This window comes from Gregarina niphandrodes (assembly GCF_000223845.1).
Source record: "Gregarina niphandrodes unplaced genomic scaffold scaffold00071, whole genome shotgun sequence".
NCBI classification, from domain to species: domain Eukaryota; phylum Apicomplexa; class Conoidasida; order Eugregarinorida; family Gregarinidae; genus Gregarina; species Gregarina niphandrodes.
Window position 1 is genome coordinate 1,833 of NW_011645837.1, and position 14,238 is coordinate 16,070.

General features: G+C 57.6%; 7 protein-coding genes across 7 annotated transcripts; all 7 read left to right on the top strand.

Annotated features, from left to right (window-relative positions):
• Window positions 1-538: 538 nt before the first annotated feature.
• GNI_182630 (hypothetical protein) lies at window positions 539-1,969 on the top strand (the record flags this gene model as incomplete). The annotated part of the gene is made up of 1 exon (XM_011135232.1): window positions 539-1,969. The coding sequence occupies one exon, from the start codon at window positions 539-541 to the stop codon at window positions 1,967-1,969; it is 1,431 nt and encodes a 476-aa protein (XP_011133534.1).
• Window positions 1,970-2,010: 41 nt separating this feature from the next.
• GNI_182640 (hypothetical protein) lies at window positions 2,011-3,471 on the top strand (the record flags this gene model as incomplete). Its single annotated transcript, XM_011135233.1, has 1 exon — window positions 2,011-3,471. One exon carries the CDS (start codon window positions 2,011-2,013, stop codon window positions 3,469-3,471), a length of 1,461 nt encoding a protein of 486 aa, XP_011133535.1.
• Window positions 3,472-3,921: 450 nt separating this feature from the next.
• On the top strand, window positions 3,922-5,757 carry GNI_182650 (hypothetical protein; the record flags this gene model as incomplete). The annotated part of the gene is made up of 1 exon (XM_011135234.1): window positions 3,922-5,757. One exon carries the CDS (start codon window positions 3,922-3,924, stop codon window positions 5,755-5,757), a length of 1,836 nt encoding a protein of 611 aa, XP_011133536.1.
• Window positions 5,758-8,335: 2,578 nt separating this feature from the next.
• On the top strand, window positions 8,336-9,760 carry GNI_182660 (hypothetical protein; the record flags this gene model as incomplete). The annotated part of the gene is made up of 1 exon (XM_011135235.1): window positions 8,336-9,760. The coding sequence occupies one exon, from the start codon at window positions 8,336-8,338 to the stop codon at window positions 9,758-9,760; it is 1,425 nt and encodes a 474-aa protein (XP_011133537.1).
• A 139-nt stretch (window positions 9,761-9,899) lies between these two features.
• Window positions 9,900-11,447, top strand: GNI_182670 (hypothetical protein; the record flags this gene model as incomplete). The annotated part of the gene is made up of 1 exon (XM_011135236.1): window positions 9,900-11,447. One exon carries the CDS (start codon window positions 9,900-9,902, stop codon window positions 11,445-11,447), a length of 1,548 nt encoding a protein of 515 aa, XP_011133538.1.
• Window positions 11,448-11,829: 382 nt separating this feature from the next.
• GNI_182680 (hypothetical protein) lies at window positions 11,830-13,368 on the top strand (the record flags this gene model as incomplete). Its single annotated transcript, XM_011135237.1, has 1 exon — window positions 11,830-13,368. One exon carries the CDS (start codon window positions 11,830-11,832, stop codon window positions 13,366-13,368), a length of 1,539 nt encoding a protein of 512 aa, XP_011133539.1.
• Window positions 13,369-13,670: 302 nt separating this feature from the next.
• On the top strand, window positions 13,671-14,238 carry GNI_182690 (hypothetical protein; the record flags this gene model as incomplete). The annotated part of the gene is made up of 1 exon (XM_011135238.1): window positions 13,671-14,238. A coding segment is annotated over one exon (568 nt), but the record flags the coding sequence as incomplete, so codon positions are not given.

Consider the following 14,238-nt stretch of genomic DNA (forward strand, 5'->3'; position numbering starts at 1 on the left):
TTTCTCGGGATCAAATTCAGTTTGTTTGATATGGCGCGTGTGTTCGTACGATGACCGTCGGTACTGGGAGCGACCGGAAGCGGAGCACGTGGAAACAAAGCTCGTTGAAGCGCAGCCTGTTGAAGCTGAGCGTGTTGCGGCGGCGTCGGCGACGTCTATGTCTGTGAACGTTGCGCCTTGTAGACCGTCTGGGAATGACTGGCAGTTTGACTGGTGGCTGCGTCTCCTGGGTGGCGGACGCCTGACACGGAGTCCGCGGCTATAGGGGTGCTAGAGAAGGCGAACAATGTGGCCGCGGGCGTGGGCAAGTTGCCCTGGGCGGCAACCTGTCACAAAACGGTCTTAGACAGCCAGCTCGCCTCAAACGGAGAGGAGCTGGACCCTCCGGACGCCGAAACTCGTATTTTCAACGCCACCGACGAACGCATCAGCCTCCACACATTGTTCGTGCGCTAAGCCCATGCACTGGATAGGAACCGTCTGCACCAACCCAACATCAAAATTGGTGCCGCCCCGCGGCTATTTTGGCGAACATAAAATGCGAGGGTGTTGCGTACGGGGGGTTCAGAGCCTGGGATTGTGGTTGGCGTGGACGTTGTTGGATTGCATCCCGGAATGCTGCGCATCTCTGGATGGTGCGTCTCTGAATGGCGCCTCGGTGAATGGTGAAATGGCACGCGAAGAGAGTTGTGGAGTGGCGCCTATGCGGTGGCATTACCGACTAGAGCTGGGTCCGGAGAGGGGGATGTCGTTACGTCTGTTCTTGGCGGTAGCATTGCAGTGTCTGGATCAGGTGGTGGGTCGACACATGTGGTTGGTATCGCCAGACCAGATTCAGTTTCGGGAGAACACAGCACGCGTGTGGGTGCGTTTACATGACGACCGGAGGTATTGGAAGCGGCCAGATGCGGGTGATGAGGATGTGTTGGAAGAGTGCCGTTTGATAGCGATGCAGTCGGCGTTGTTGGAATTGGCGCAGATGGGTGGTGTGAATCAGACGGCCGGATTCTGGGCTGCCCCGGACTACCAGCAGGAAGATTTCGTGGAGTGGTTGACTGGTGCGACCACGTTCCCGGAGTTGTATTTGGCCCTCGTGCACTCCTTTGTGGAACAATTGGCCCCAGCCAACTACCGGACGGACAACGCGTCGTGGCAGAGACTGAATGACGCGGACGTCCGCGCCCGCGCCTACCGTTACCAGCACTGGCATGGCGTCTGTCGGCCCATGCTCGAACGTCATGGTGCCAAGGTTGGTGTGGCCCGGGTGCATCCTGCCCTCTATGTCTGTGAACGTTGCGTCCCGCGCCTTCTAAACTCTCTAGCCATGCCTGGCAGTCTGACTAGCGGCTGGGCTCCCCCTGGCTCCTGGGTCGTAGACGCCTGGCGAAAGGAAACAGAGTTTGCCGCTGCAGGGGTACGACAGCAAGCGATGGACGCCGCAGTCGGTGTGGCCAAGTTGCCTTGGGCGGCCACTTGGAATGCAACCTGGGAATACTGGCGCGACGCGCCCAACGTGGAAACGCGTGTGTGTAACGCCGTAGACGAACGCATCAGGCTCCACACAGTCGTCAGTTTGCGCAACTTGGTCGCCAACTATCGACTCACCCGCCCACTCGTGGACAGCCTTCAGCGCGATGCTCGCTCTTACTGCAAAAGAGCGGCACGCATCGCCCATTCTCGCGGCATCCGACCAAACACAGGATGGTTTGTAGGCTGCTACGACCAGGCCTACGTCACACTTGAACTCGGCGTGCCCAACCACCGACTCACCGACTGTTTCAGAGGGCGACCACGACCGGTCAAAATTAAGTCCAAACTTCGCCTTCTCCTAACACCTGACTGTCTCAAAGCGCCTACTGAAGAGGACGCCGAAAAAAGGGAAGCTGCTTTCTTCCGTAAAGTGCGATATGATGCAGGTTGTCACGAACAAATACTTTTCCAAGAAGAAGTCCACACCGTGCGCTGCTAGCCGTCGAAATGAGGGGAGAGGTCAATTTTGGGAGGGGGGAAATGCGAGGGTGCTCCGCGGGCGGGGAAAGAGTGCAGAGGTCGGCAACATTGTTGGCCATGATGGTGTTGGACTGTACGGAGGTACCTTGCGTGTCCTTGAATGGTGCCTCATTGAATGGTGCCTCATTGAATGGTGCCTCATTGAATGGTGGGTCGCTAGACGGTGAAGATAGTTGCTTGGTACAGCCTATGCCACGGCATTGTCGACTGGAGTTGGGTCCGAAGAGGAGTGTATCATTGCGGCTGTTTTTATCAGTGGCTTTGCAATGTTTAGATCGTTTGCTAGAAGATGATGAACGGTGGTTGGTTTCGGTGGACCAGATCCAATTCCCTTTAAACATGTCTCGTGTTTGGGTGCGTATTGCTGATGACCATGGGTATTGGAAGAGGCCGGAGGAAGAGGGAGAAGAGGAGCGGTTGATTGCGGCGAAGGCAGTGTTGCTAGAATTGGCGCAGATGGGTGGTGTGAATCAGACAGGTGGATTTGGGGCTGCTCCCGACTACCAGCAAGAGAACTTTACTCAGTGGTTGAAGGATGCTTCAGCGTTGGATAACATGCATGCTGGACTACTTCGATGTTTTTGGGAACAAATATCGGCAGCCAACTACCGGACGGATGACAATTCCTTTCCAAAATTCGATGAAGAGATCTGCTGCATTAGCAGTTACAACAACCAACATTGGTGCGGTATTTGTCGACCTATGTTGGAGCGGTACCCGTGGCCTAGCGAGCTGGTGGGTGTGGCACGAGTTTCACCTGGCTTATACCGATGCGAACGTTGTGAACCCCGTGTTCTCCCCAACCTGGCCATGCCCGGCAGCTTGACAAGCGGCTGGGCTCCCCCAGGCTCCTGGGTTGCCGACGCCTGGCGAAAGGAAATAGAGTTCGCCGCTACAGGGGTACGACAGCAAGCCATGCACGCCGCCGTGGGCCTGGCCAAGCTGCCTTGGGCGGCCACTTGGAATGCAACCACCGGCCACTGGCGAGATACGCCCGACGCAGAAACACGGGTGTGCAACGCCGTCGACGAACGCATCAGGCTACACACAGTGGTCAGTCTGCGCAATCTCCTCGCCAACCATCGACTCACCCGCCCACTCGTGGACAGCCTTCAGCGTGATGCTCGCACCTACTGCAAAAGAGCTGCACGCATTGCACGCAAACATGGCATCCGGCCAAACACGGGATGGTTCGTGGGCTGCTACGACCAGGCCTACGTCACACTTGAAATCGGCGTCCCCAACCACCGGCTCATCGACCGCCTCCGCGGACGACCACGACCGGTCGGAATCAAGTCCAAACTTCGCCTTCTCCTAACACCAGACTGTCTCAAAGCCCCTACCGAAGAGGAAGCCGAAAACAGGGAAGCCGCTTTCTTCCGTAAAGTGCGACATGATGCAGGTTGTCGCGATCAAATACCCTTCCGAGAACAAGTCCACTTCCTCAATCGCCAGCCCTAACTACCCGAACATGACTCGGCTTGGGCTCGGTTCTGGTGTTGTCCGACTGTGTGTAGCAACGCCAACAATAAAACAGTTCGTGTCATTGCCTGGCTAACGGCTTCACATCAGCCAGCCGGGACGTGTTGGGTCATGGACGTTGGGGATATTCCGGCTGCAATACAGCACAACGATTTGAAGAGGTGAACAAAGAGAGCGAGCGATGAAAGAGAAACCCTGTCAGAAACCTCCTAATAGAACGAACGCTCTTTTTGATTTCCCTTGCCCTCCACCCCTTCCTGGCCCACGTTTGCCCCCTGCCCCTGACCCTTAGCCCTTGGTCCATTCCCTTGCCCCTTACGCTGGCCCCCGCTTGTCCGGTTTTACATAAATATGCGAAGTGGTCGTGCGTCAGCGAAACGCACACGAAGGGTGGCGTTATTGTTAGCACAGCCTTTGTTGGACTGTGTGATGGAGCGTTGCCACTCGCTGGATGGGACCACGGTTCCCAATTTTGGGCGGCGGTTGGCGGCCAGTTCCGAGGGCGAGGTCGAGGACTTCATGTCAGAGGTCGTAGGGACCTCGGTAGTGCCGGCGCCGATGCAATGTTGTTTTCGATTAGAATCTCCTAGTCGAGTGTCGCTGCGTCTGTTTCTGACGGTGGCGTTGCAATGTGTATCACGCCTGGCTGAACACCCGCGATGGCGCGACCCGCGGGCTCCAACGCCGGTGCCGAGAGAGGGGACGATGGACCCGACCAAGTTGCCGCTGTTGGTGGCGAAGGAGCAGATCCAGTTCTACGCGTGTGCGCCACGTGTGCAGGTTCGACTAGATGACGCAGCACGCTACGCCGCTCTCGTACCCGGCGACTGGATCGCCAAAGACTGGTGGACCGTGGACCCTGCCTCAAGCCGAGTGCCCGGTAGTCCGGTCTCAAGCCGAGTGCCCGGTAGTCCGGTCTCAAGCCGAGTGCCAGGTAGTCCGGTCTCAAGCCGAGTGCCGGGTAGTCCGGTCTCAAGCCGAGTGCCGGGTAGTCCGGTCTCAAGCCGCGGTGTAGGACGGTGCCCGTCGGAGCGGCACGCAGTGGCGTTGGCGCAGGCTGCGTTGTTGGACTTGGCGCGTACAGTGCGTGCGGGCGAGGCCACTCGATGCGGTCCCCCGGGGTATCAGCAGGAGGACTTTTTACAGAGTCTCCGGCGGTCGTTGGGGACATTCCAGCAGTTGGCAACGGAGTTGGCGCGCGCCTTTCTGTGGCAGGTCCCGCTCGGCCAGGACGCAGAGGAGACGTTGAATGCCCAGGAGGTCGGATTCGAACGCCTGACCCAACGGTACTGGTTCGGACTCTGTCGCCCGATGCTTGAACGCTACCCTTCGCGTCAAATCGGCACACTTCGCACGGAATTGCACGCGTGCGCGCACTGCACACCGAACGCCTGGGCAGACTTCACTGCCGTCGACGGATGCCTCCACAGCCGCTGTAACTCCGTCGGCTGCTGGCGCACCGGCGCCTGGCTCGAGGAAGCCACGAAAGCCGCCAGCCGCGTTCGCGCAGCGGCCCTTTCTCAACACGTCAGCACCGCCCAACTGCCATGGGGCGCCACCTGGTTGCCCTGGCGCCGTCATCGCCTCTTCGCCCACACTTCGGACCGCGTCTCCCACGGGGACTCGACTTCCCACTCCGACCTGGTTTCTCACTGCGACCTTGGTGCCTACTCTGACTCAGTTTCCGCAGCCGGGTTCGCCCCCGAGATCTGCGGAGACGGGGTCTGCGCGCCCGGTGTCTGCGTGCCCGGGGTCTGCGACCCCGGGGTCTGCGACCCCGCGGCCGGGGCAGAGGCGGGGGAACAGAGGTACGTCTGTCGTGCGGCAGACGACCGGATCCGGCATGGACGCGTGATCAGTCTACGCGCGTTAGTAGCTGGTTGTCGATTGACGCGTGAGTTGGTAGACAGTTTGCAGCGTGCCGCGCGCACATATTGCAAACGCGCCGCATGCTTGGCACGGAAGCGCGGAACGCGACCGGGTACCGGTTGGTACGTAGGTTGCTACGACCAGGTCTACGTTACCCTCGAGTTCGACCGACAAGACTGTCTCATTTGCGCCGGGTCCCATCCACTTCTTGGCGTCAAGACAAAACTCGGCCTTCTCCTAACACCTGAATGTCTCAAAGCCTCTTCCGAAGAAGAGGCCGAAAGTAGGGAAGCTGCCTTCTTCGAACGCGTCCGCACCGATGCCTGCTGCCGAGAATACCTACCCCCCGAAGACACCCCGACCACTCACTGCAGCGCCTCTCGCCTATGTTTTTAGCCACACCACATTTTCAACCATGCTCCCTTAAATACGACTTCTTGGAAGTAGTGTTCCGCAGTCTGTTTGCTGAGTGCGCCCCGCACAAGTGTGTGCTCCCCGCACAAGTGTGTGTGTGCGCGCGAAACTCGTTGTGTGCGAGACGCTGTTTTGGCGTTGTTCTTGAAAGAAAGTAATTGACTGCGGTCCGTAACCGTCCCCCTGGGTCACCTGGAGATAACTTTATGTCGTCCGCGCGGGTTAGAGCTCTACGGCAGCACAAAGCCATTGTTTCTGTGATGAATAATCGTGTCGATTCTGACGTACAGAACATCGTTTGAGAAGGACTTGGAAACTGGGTTCCTGCTTGACATCAAGTTGTACCTGGTCAGCTATGTGGTGTGGGGTCAGCTATGTGGTGTGGGGTCAGCTATGTGGTGTGGGGTCAGCTGTACCCACCCTCCTTGGCTCATGACGACCACTACCCGGCAGACCCTGCCACTGAGCTTCTGCATCTGGCACTTGGCGGCAATCGCTTCGCCACCACCACCACCTCCTACAAAAGCGGCTCAAAGCGTGGACGCCGGTAGCATTTGCTAAGTGGAAACCCGAGTATCGGCCTTGAGACTGCGTTTGGTTGCTTCCCAGCTAACTCAATCGATGATGTCAAAGCTGGCATCGAAGGGTGGGTGGGTGGGGGCACACTCGATCCTGCCTACTCTGGCGTCATGCGGTTCTGGGTTGGATCCAGGGGTACGCTGGATCCAGCGTACCCCCACCCACCCACCCTTCGATGCCAGCTTTGACATCGTCGATTGAGTTAGCTGGGAAGCAACCAAACTCTGAGCACAAGGCCGCCCGGGCTAGATGTCAGCTGTAACCACCCTTGGTCGAGAATGCAGCTGACGACATTACCCACTGGAGACAGCTGCTGGATGGGTTGAGCGGGCTGTGGGCTTCCACTACATACCGATGTTCCCGCAACCAAGTCCAAGACTTTATCTAGGACGTTGCCACGAGAATGTTTTCAACCAGCAACTACGTAGCCAACAGGAACATGGCATGGAACATGACATGGAACATGACAATTGCGAAAGTCCAATCGGGAGACTTCAAGCGCTCCTCAACCAACCAACGACCAACGGGTGCCACCGAGACGAAACCTCGCAGATTCCTGGAGCGGTGCATCATTGACCTGGCGTCTTCGCAGCGCAGAACTTGGTTTGTGAAGATGGACTCTGGGACGAAATCATCTTCGATGTGCTGCAGAAGATAACCGACCGTCACATCTACGTCAACGGACGCTGACGCTAGCCGCCGTCACAACGGGAGAGGGCCAACCAGAAGACGACATCGACGCCTATGCCGACGACAGATAAGGACGAAGCGGCTCTGCACAACCGCGGACTTCCGCGCGACGGAGAAGGATGTACGGCACGAAACTCACGCTGTGACAACTGGGCCACTGGAGAAAGGTGTACGCAGTGCGGGTGTGTCGCACTACGTACTACCAGGATGCATACGGAAAGCCCGTCCGCACTGTGACAGGAACGTCGCACGGACGCTTCCAAGTCAAAGTGGGTGGCGACGACATACGCCGGGGCCGAGCGCACCCACGGCCGAGTGTCAGAAGACAGCGTCAGCGGAAGTCACCGAGATGCGGACCAACGACGACGCGGAAGCCGAACTGCCGACGAGAGCCCTCCTGGCGCGGCTGAACGAGGTTGAAGCAGCCGAACTCAAAATCGCGAGCGTGAAAAGGTGGATGAGAGCCCTTTTCTGTAAAGGCCCAGGTACGCAATATCCCGTTGTAGTTCTTCATAGATACCGGGGCCGAAGTCAACCGGCACTAGTGTCCGGCAACCTGCCCCTCACAGCACCAGCCGAGACGCGCATCTGCGCGCACAAGAAGGAGGTAACCTTCGCGGTGATGCCGCCAAATGGCCTGCCCAACCCGTTGGGCACACCGACATTGGCCTAGTGCCCGTGGTAAACCCGACCAACTCCGATTGGCCTTTTCGAATTCAACGTCCCCCCACTCGGTATCAAGAACTCGCCCGCCGAATTCCAACGCACCAGCCAAAAGGAGCTGTACTCAAACAGGTACAGGGAGACGCCGAAGACCATGAGTAAACCAAGGCGTCCGGACGGAGTTACCCATCGAGCTCGCTAGCGAGAAGTTCAACCCCACGAAGTCGCTCCAGGGTCAAAGAGTTCGCGGAGTCACTTTAACCCACCGGGCCATCGGGATCTACGTCCCGCGCAAGCTTTCGACTGTTTCACTCCAGCCCGAACGGCCACCTGGGAGTCGACAAAAGGCGCAAGAGGAACGGCTGCTCCCAGACATCGAAGAAAATTATCAGAGAGTGCCACTACTGACAGGGGCGTTGGGAAAGGCCGCGGTCATGGCCGTTGTATCATTGGACCACGTTGGACCAATACAGGCAGGAGGCGGCGACTGGAGTATCCTTGTCATCATCGATCACATATCGTACTCAAACGTCTGCCTGGAAACGTTTGCAGCGAATATTGTGTCGAGTATGTGATGCCGTTATGTCAACGTGGGTGAGTCCTTTTACCCGAATTTAATTTTTCGGAGATGAGAGGTTCTGCAGCCTCTGAGGCATTGGCAGAATCGCTGGCACTGTTCTTGGCGCACAGGGTTATTGACTGTGGCTTGACTCCCTGCCCTACGCTAGATGAACCATGCGGTTTCTCATGGGAGTATTGCACACCGGAGCACACGCGGGATGAACAAGTGAATACGTTCCAGTTGCGGTTGGACCAACCTTGGTCACACCATTTATTTTTGACGGTCGCCACGCAGGCGTTGGAGAGGGCGCGTCTACAACCACTGGTAGCTAAGGAGCAAATCTACTTTGACCGGACGGCCATCGTAAACGCATGGATAGACTCACCCGACAACTTACAGCCACTGGCCGTGAATTTACTGACCGCGAACCCACTGCTCTCGGAGACATTGATTGCGAGTATCCAGCTGCCGCCCGCGGAGGCAGCACTTTCCCAAAGTGCGCTGCTTGACCTCGCGCGTGCCTGTGGTGTCTACGAACAACCCGAGGCCCAGCCTTGCATTCGTGCACTCAAAGAACCCGTGGCGGGTCCAGAAGAACTACTTCGACGAGTCTTCCGGGTCTATCTCGAACGCTATGATCCTGACAACCTGGCCGACGCGGAACAAATACTTTTGAAAGCAACCAAACACGCTCCTTATCACAAGCAGTACTGGGAGGGGCTTTGTCGCCCGCTCCTGGATGTCCATGGGGGGCGTGTTGTGTTCACCCCTCCCGCAATAGACGCGTGCGATCAGTGTCGGGCCCCGCCCCCCTCATCGTTCGGTACGTTTCGGGGTCACCTGCAGCCTGCGGGAGACCGAGGCTGCTGGGAGACCGAAATCGCCGCGGCCGGCTGCTGGGAGGCCGAGGCTGCCGCGGCGGCCGCGGCGGTCCAGGCGGCGGCCGCGGAGCAGGGCGTAGAAACGGCGCAGTTGCCCTGGGCCGCCACCTGGAAGCCGTGGGCTGAGTATGCGGGCGTCTTTGGCGGCCTTCTCAAAACCGAGTGGAAGAACGTTGTCGAGCCGCAGGCGATGGTGTGTTCGGCAGTGGATAAGCGTGTGTACCAGAGAAGAGTGATTAGCTTACGACGACTACTTGCAAACTGCAGACTGTCAAGAAGTGTAGTCAGAATGCTCGAAAAAGACATGGAGGCACACCGTAAACGCGCTACTCAAATCGCACGGAACCAAGGCACCTCACACACGTCCAAACAAGGCGACGGCTGGTACGTCGGCTCGATCGATCAAGTTTATCTCACCCTTGAATTCAACCCAGAACTACCCGCTGACTTCAATCTGGACTCGAACCCACTCCCATCAGGAACCAAGACCAAGATTAACACACTACTCACACCAGTCTGCCTCAAAGCCACCTCCGAAAAAGAGGCCCAAGAAAAGCAAGATGCCTTTTTCCTGGCACTTGAATTTGCACCACACCAACTCTGCACATGAAAACCCCGACTTCATTGACGACCAGTGATGGTGGTATGAAGCCTGGATGGCGGTGGCTGCCGGACATGCCGTGGTCCAGTCACTGGACCGCTCTAGTTGGTAAGTGTCCGCGGCGAGTGTGCGCAAAATTTTTGGAAAGATGAGAGGGAGTACAGCGTCTGAAACATGTGTTGAGCAGCTTGCTTTGGCCTTGGCGAACAAGTTTTATGACTGCGGTTCGAGTCACTGTCCTACGTTGGATGAGCCTCGAGGCATCGCGGCGATGCATTGCGAGAATATTGTGCCTGATGACACACAGCCTAACTCTCGTTGGTTTCAATTACGGTTGGATGAGACACGTAGGATGTCCTACGGGTTGTTCCTAACTGTGGCGGTTCAGGCTTTGCAGAAGGCAGGAGGCCAGCCGTTGGTATCGAAGGAGCAGTTGCAATTTGTGTCAAGTGGCAAGGTGGAGACGGGGATAGCGTCGCCTGGTCCTTATTTAGAAGCTTTGGCGAAATTGGAGAATGCGCCATACCTGTTGGAGATACCACGGCAGATAACACGATGGGAGTATAACCCGAATACCCCTGAGATGGTATCTCTGGCACAACGAGCATTGCTCGACCTTGCAAGCACTTGTGGCCTTTCCGAAGTACCTGAGGCCGCAGGCTGTATCCGTCTTCTGGAACAGCCAGCGGAAAGCTTACATAAACTCCGTGTGGATTTTTTCCGAGCTTACCTTGAGTACCATGAACCCCAACACCCTGTCCTGTTGGCCGCCGAGAGCATGATCGATCGAGTCAGGCGCAAAAATTCCTTTGACGCCCACTGGACCGGACTCTGTTCCCCACCTCTAGACTACCGCGGCGGCCAAATCGTTTTCGTCCCGCCTCCCAAGAGGCCGGGCAAAACCCCATGCGACCAGTGCAGTGCCCCGCCTCCCGTCTCCTTCGCCGCCTTTGTCGGCCACCTGCAGCCGACGCCTGACGTCTGCACCGGTTACTGGGAGACCGAAGCCGACGCAGCCGCATCCGCTGTTCGAGCCGCGGCCCGCGAGCAGGGCGCGAAAACGGCCCAGTTGCCCTGGGCCGCCACCTGGAAACCCTGGGCCGAGTACGCTGGCATCTTCGGCGGTCTCATAAAAGGCGAATGGAAGAACGTTGCCGCGCCCCAGCTCCAAGTCTGCTCCGCCATTGACGGACGTATTCACCAACACCGGGTCATCAGCTTGCGTCGCCTCCTCGAGAATTGTAGACCCTCAAGGGAGGTCATAGACACACTCCAGAAAGATGTCGAAAAACACCTCAAGCGCGCCGCCTGTATCGCTACCAAACGACGCAACCACGAGGCTAACCACGAGGCTAACCACGAGGTTAACCACGAGGTTAACCACGAGGCTAACCCCGACACTGAAGACGACTTGTGTAAGACCGACTCTAAACAAGACTTAGAATCCTGCTCCAAGGCCGGCAGCGAACAAGTCACCTCCGGCTGGTACGTTGGCTCGATCGATCAAGTCTATCTCACCCTTGAATTCAATCCGAAACTGCCCCCTGGCTTCAACCTCGATTTCGACTCACTCCCGTCGGGCACCAAGAGCAAACTTAGCCCGCTGCTGACACCCGTGTGTCTCCTTGCCGGCTCCGACGAAGAAGCACAACAAAAACAACGCGAGTTTTTTGAGGATCTCCGTAACCAATGTTGAGCCGCCCTTTCCTCATTCTAACAACCAATTTCATGTGTGAATGGGGTATGTCTCTGAATGGGGGGGTATATGATGGTCAGCTCACGACGGTCAGTTCACGACCGGACGAGGTGCTTGCTAGCGGGGAAGAAGGACGTAATGCATCCATCACATGCCGGAGTTGTTGCTCTTATTTCGTGTGCGTCCCTCTTATTTCGTGTGCGGGCTGGCACGATTTCTCCACCCGTCATATGCGTGTTCCATAGAATGTGTCGTCCGGATTACCGACCCAGTTTCCTTACGGAAATGCCGACAAGTTAGCCCCAACCCAGTTCGCAATTCTCGGCTGCCAAATAATCTTTGTGAGGGGCCGGCTGTATTTTACTCGGACATAAATCCTCGGATGATTGTGAATATTTCGGCCGCGAAAAGGACAGAGTTTGGAGTGCTGTTTGCGACGGTCTTCGACTTGGTACCGCACCGCTGCATGTCGCTGCAGGGCGCGTGGCCGCGTCGGTGGCTCGCGGCGTCGGAGGAGACGCCGAAGGCGCTGCCGAAGTGCGTGCGAGTGAGGATGTGCGCCAACGAGAACTTGTCACTTCGCCTGCTGCTGGCGGTCGCGCTGCAGAGTGTGCGCCTGCTGCGAGAAAACTCGCAACTGCGTCTGCTCTCGAAGGACCAAATCCAGTTCTCGGCTGAGAGCTTCTCGCCGTGCGTGCGTCTAGACGACAGACACTTTCTGTACCAGGCGCCGGCGCCGCCAGCGACGGGTCCGCCGCCGCCTCCGGCGGCGGCGGCGCCGGACGCAGTGCGCGTGCGGCAGGCGCAGCTCGCGTTGCTGGACTGGGCGAATGTGGGTGTGTGTTCGACGGGGCCGCCGGAATACACGCTTCAGGATCACGCGTCGGCGCTGAAGCAGCCGATGGAGAGTTGGCAGGCACTGGAGGAAGCGTTGCTGGAGGCGTGGGCGGCGGAGGAGCCTGGTTGGATAGGGGGTCCCGACTCCGGCTATTGGGGTGGTGTGTGTAGGCCGATGTTGGACTTGGACTGGCGGCATCATGTTTCGGTGGTGAAGCCGTGTTGGCCGCAGCGGTCGTATGCGTGTGAGCGTTGTCGGTCGCGACAGCTGGACAGTTTCACGGGCGCGGTGGGTCATGAGGTGCGGCCGGGACAGAGGTGCGGGGAGCCGGAGGCGCCGGTGGCGGGGTGGGATCGGGAGACGTGTTTGGTGTTGTGGAAGCGCGAGGTGGTGCTGGCGAATGATGCGGTGAAGGAGGAGGCGAAGCAGCAGTCGCGACCGGATAGCCCAGTGAGTGCAGTGCGGTTGCCGGCTGCAGCGTGCTGGATGCCGTGGGAGTCGCGGCGTGAACATGAGCCGCGGTACCCACTGACAAGAGCGGAGGCTAAAGCCGTATCGAGGGCGCTTACAAGCGCGCACGCTAGAGCGCTAAGAAGCGCTGAGGCCGAGGCTGAGGCTACGGATGACATTAGGGCGTTGACCACCACAGAGGCGGAGGGGTATGAGTGGCTGCTGAAGGCCATGGGTGAGCGGATCGCGTACCACCGACTCATCAGTCTATCCAATTTCATCGACAACTATCGTCTTTCTCCCGTCATCTTTGACTCACTCAAACGCCAAATACGCCGCGCGCTACGTAGAGATGGACGTAAGGGATTGTACGTCGGATGCTACGAGCAAGTATATCTCATTCTCGATTCTGCCATCGACAATACCCGACCACGTCCACGAGGCACTTTCCGCAAATCCATCAAGACTAAACTCTGTGTCGTCCTAGCACCCACTTGTCTCCAAGCCAATTCTGAGAATGTTGCTAACGAAAGGACTCGAGAATTCTTCAAACAACTACGCAAGGATGCCGACGCAGACCCCGAAGCTCACTGGCGCCTGTATCCTGATCCGCGTCTCTTCCACCCGGTTTAGGGCCGATGACTACGTGCGTGCTCGAGTACTTTTTTCCGATAGGACTCGCCTTATCAAATGTTCTTGAGTTCATGTGTAAACACACACTGTGTCACTTACTCAGTGGCACGAAAACATTTTCTTTGCCCTGCCTACATGTCGGCAACACCTGTTCTTCCCCGCAAGCCCAGACGCTTCAGTCCACATTACTTGTCCCGGTTATCGCAGCGTACTACTCAGTTCAGACCATAGCCAAATTCCACACCATTGTTCATTGATGTTTCCCAAACACCAAAAAGAATTATTGCTCCGAATTTTAAAAGATGAGGGGGACATTGAGTAGAGGCGTGTATGGTTTGCGGGTGTTGCTTTGTGGTGCTTTGCAGTTGGATTGTGGTGCGCGTCAATGTCGGTCATTGGATGCTGGTACAATACTGGAGAGGCGTCCGCGAGTAGGGGACGAGCCGGAGATGTCTCCAAAATTTTATCGGCTGAGTCTACGAAAGGGCGACACATTGTCACTACGTATCTTCCAGACCATAGCGCTGCAATGTGTGGACGCGCTTATGGCTGATCCTAAGATCGTCCTCTGCTCTGTCGATCAAATACACTTCCCACGTCGCACCCCCCATATCAAGACCTACATCGACGCCGACTCTGCGAAATACAACCTGGATCGCGCACTTTTCCGAGTTCAACCTGTCCTCGAGTCCGAGGCTGAAGCTCACAGCTGGTTCGAGGACAGCTGTCGCTTCCCAGGACTCCTGTTGGCCGGCGAGACGGCCACCGACCCCGTGGCCGGTGGGAGTCAAGCGCCGCAGACCGAGCCCGTCGCCGGCGGCAGTCAAGCGCCGGAGACGGAACCCGTCGCCGGTGGAAGTCGGGACCCGG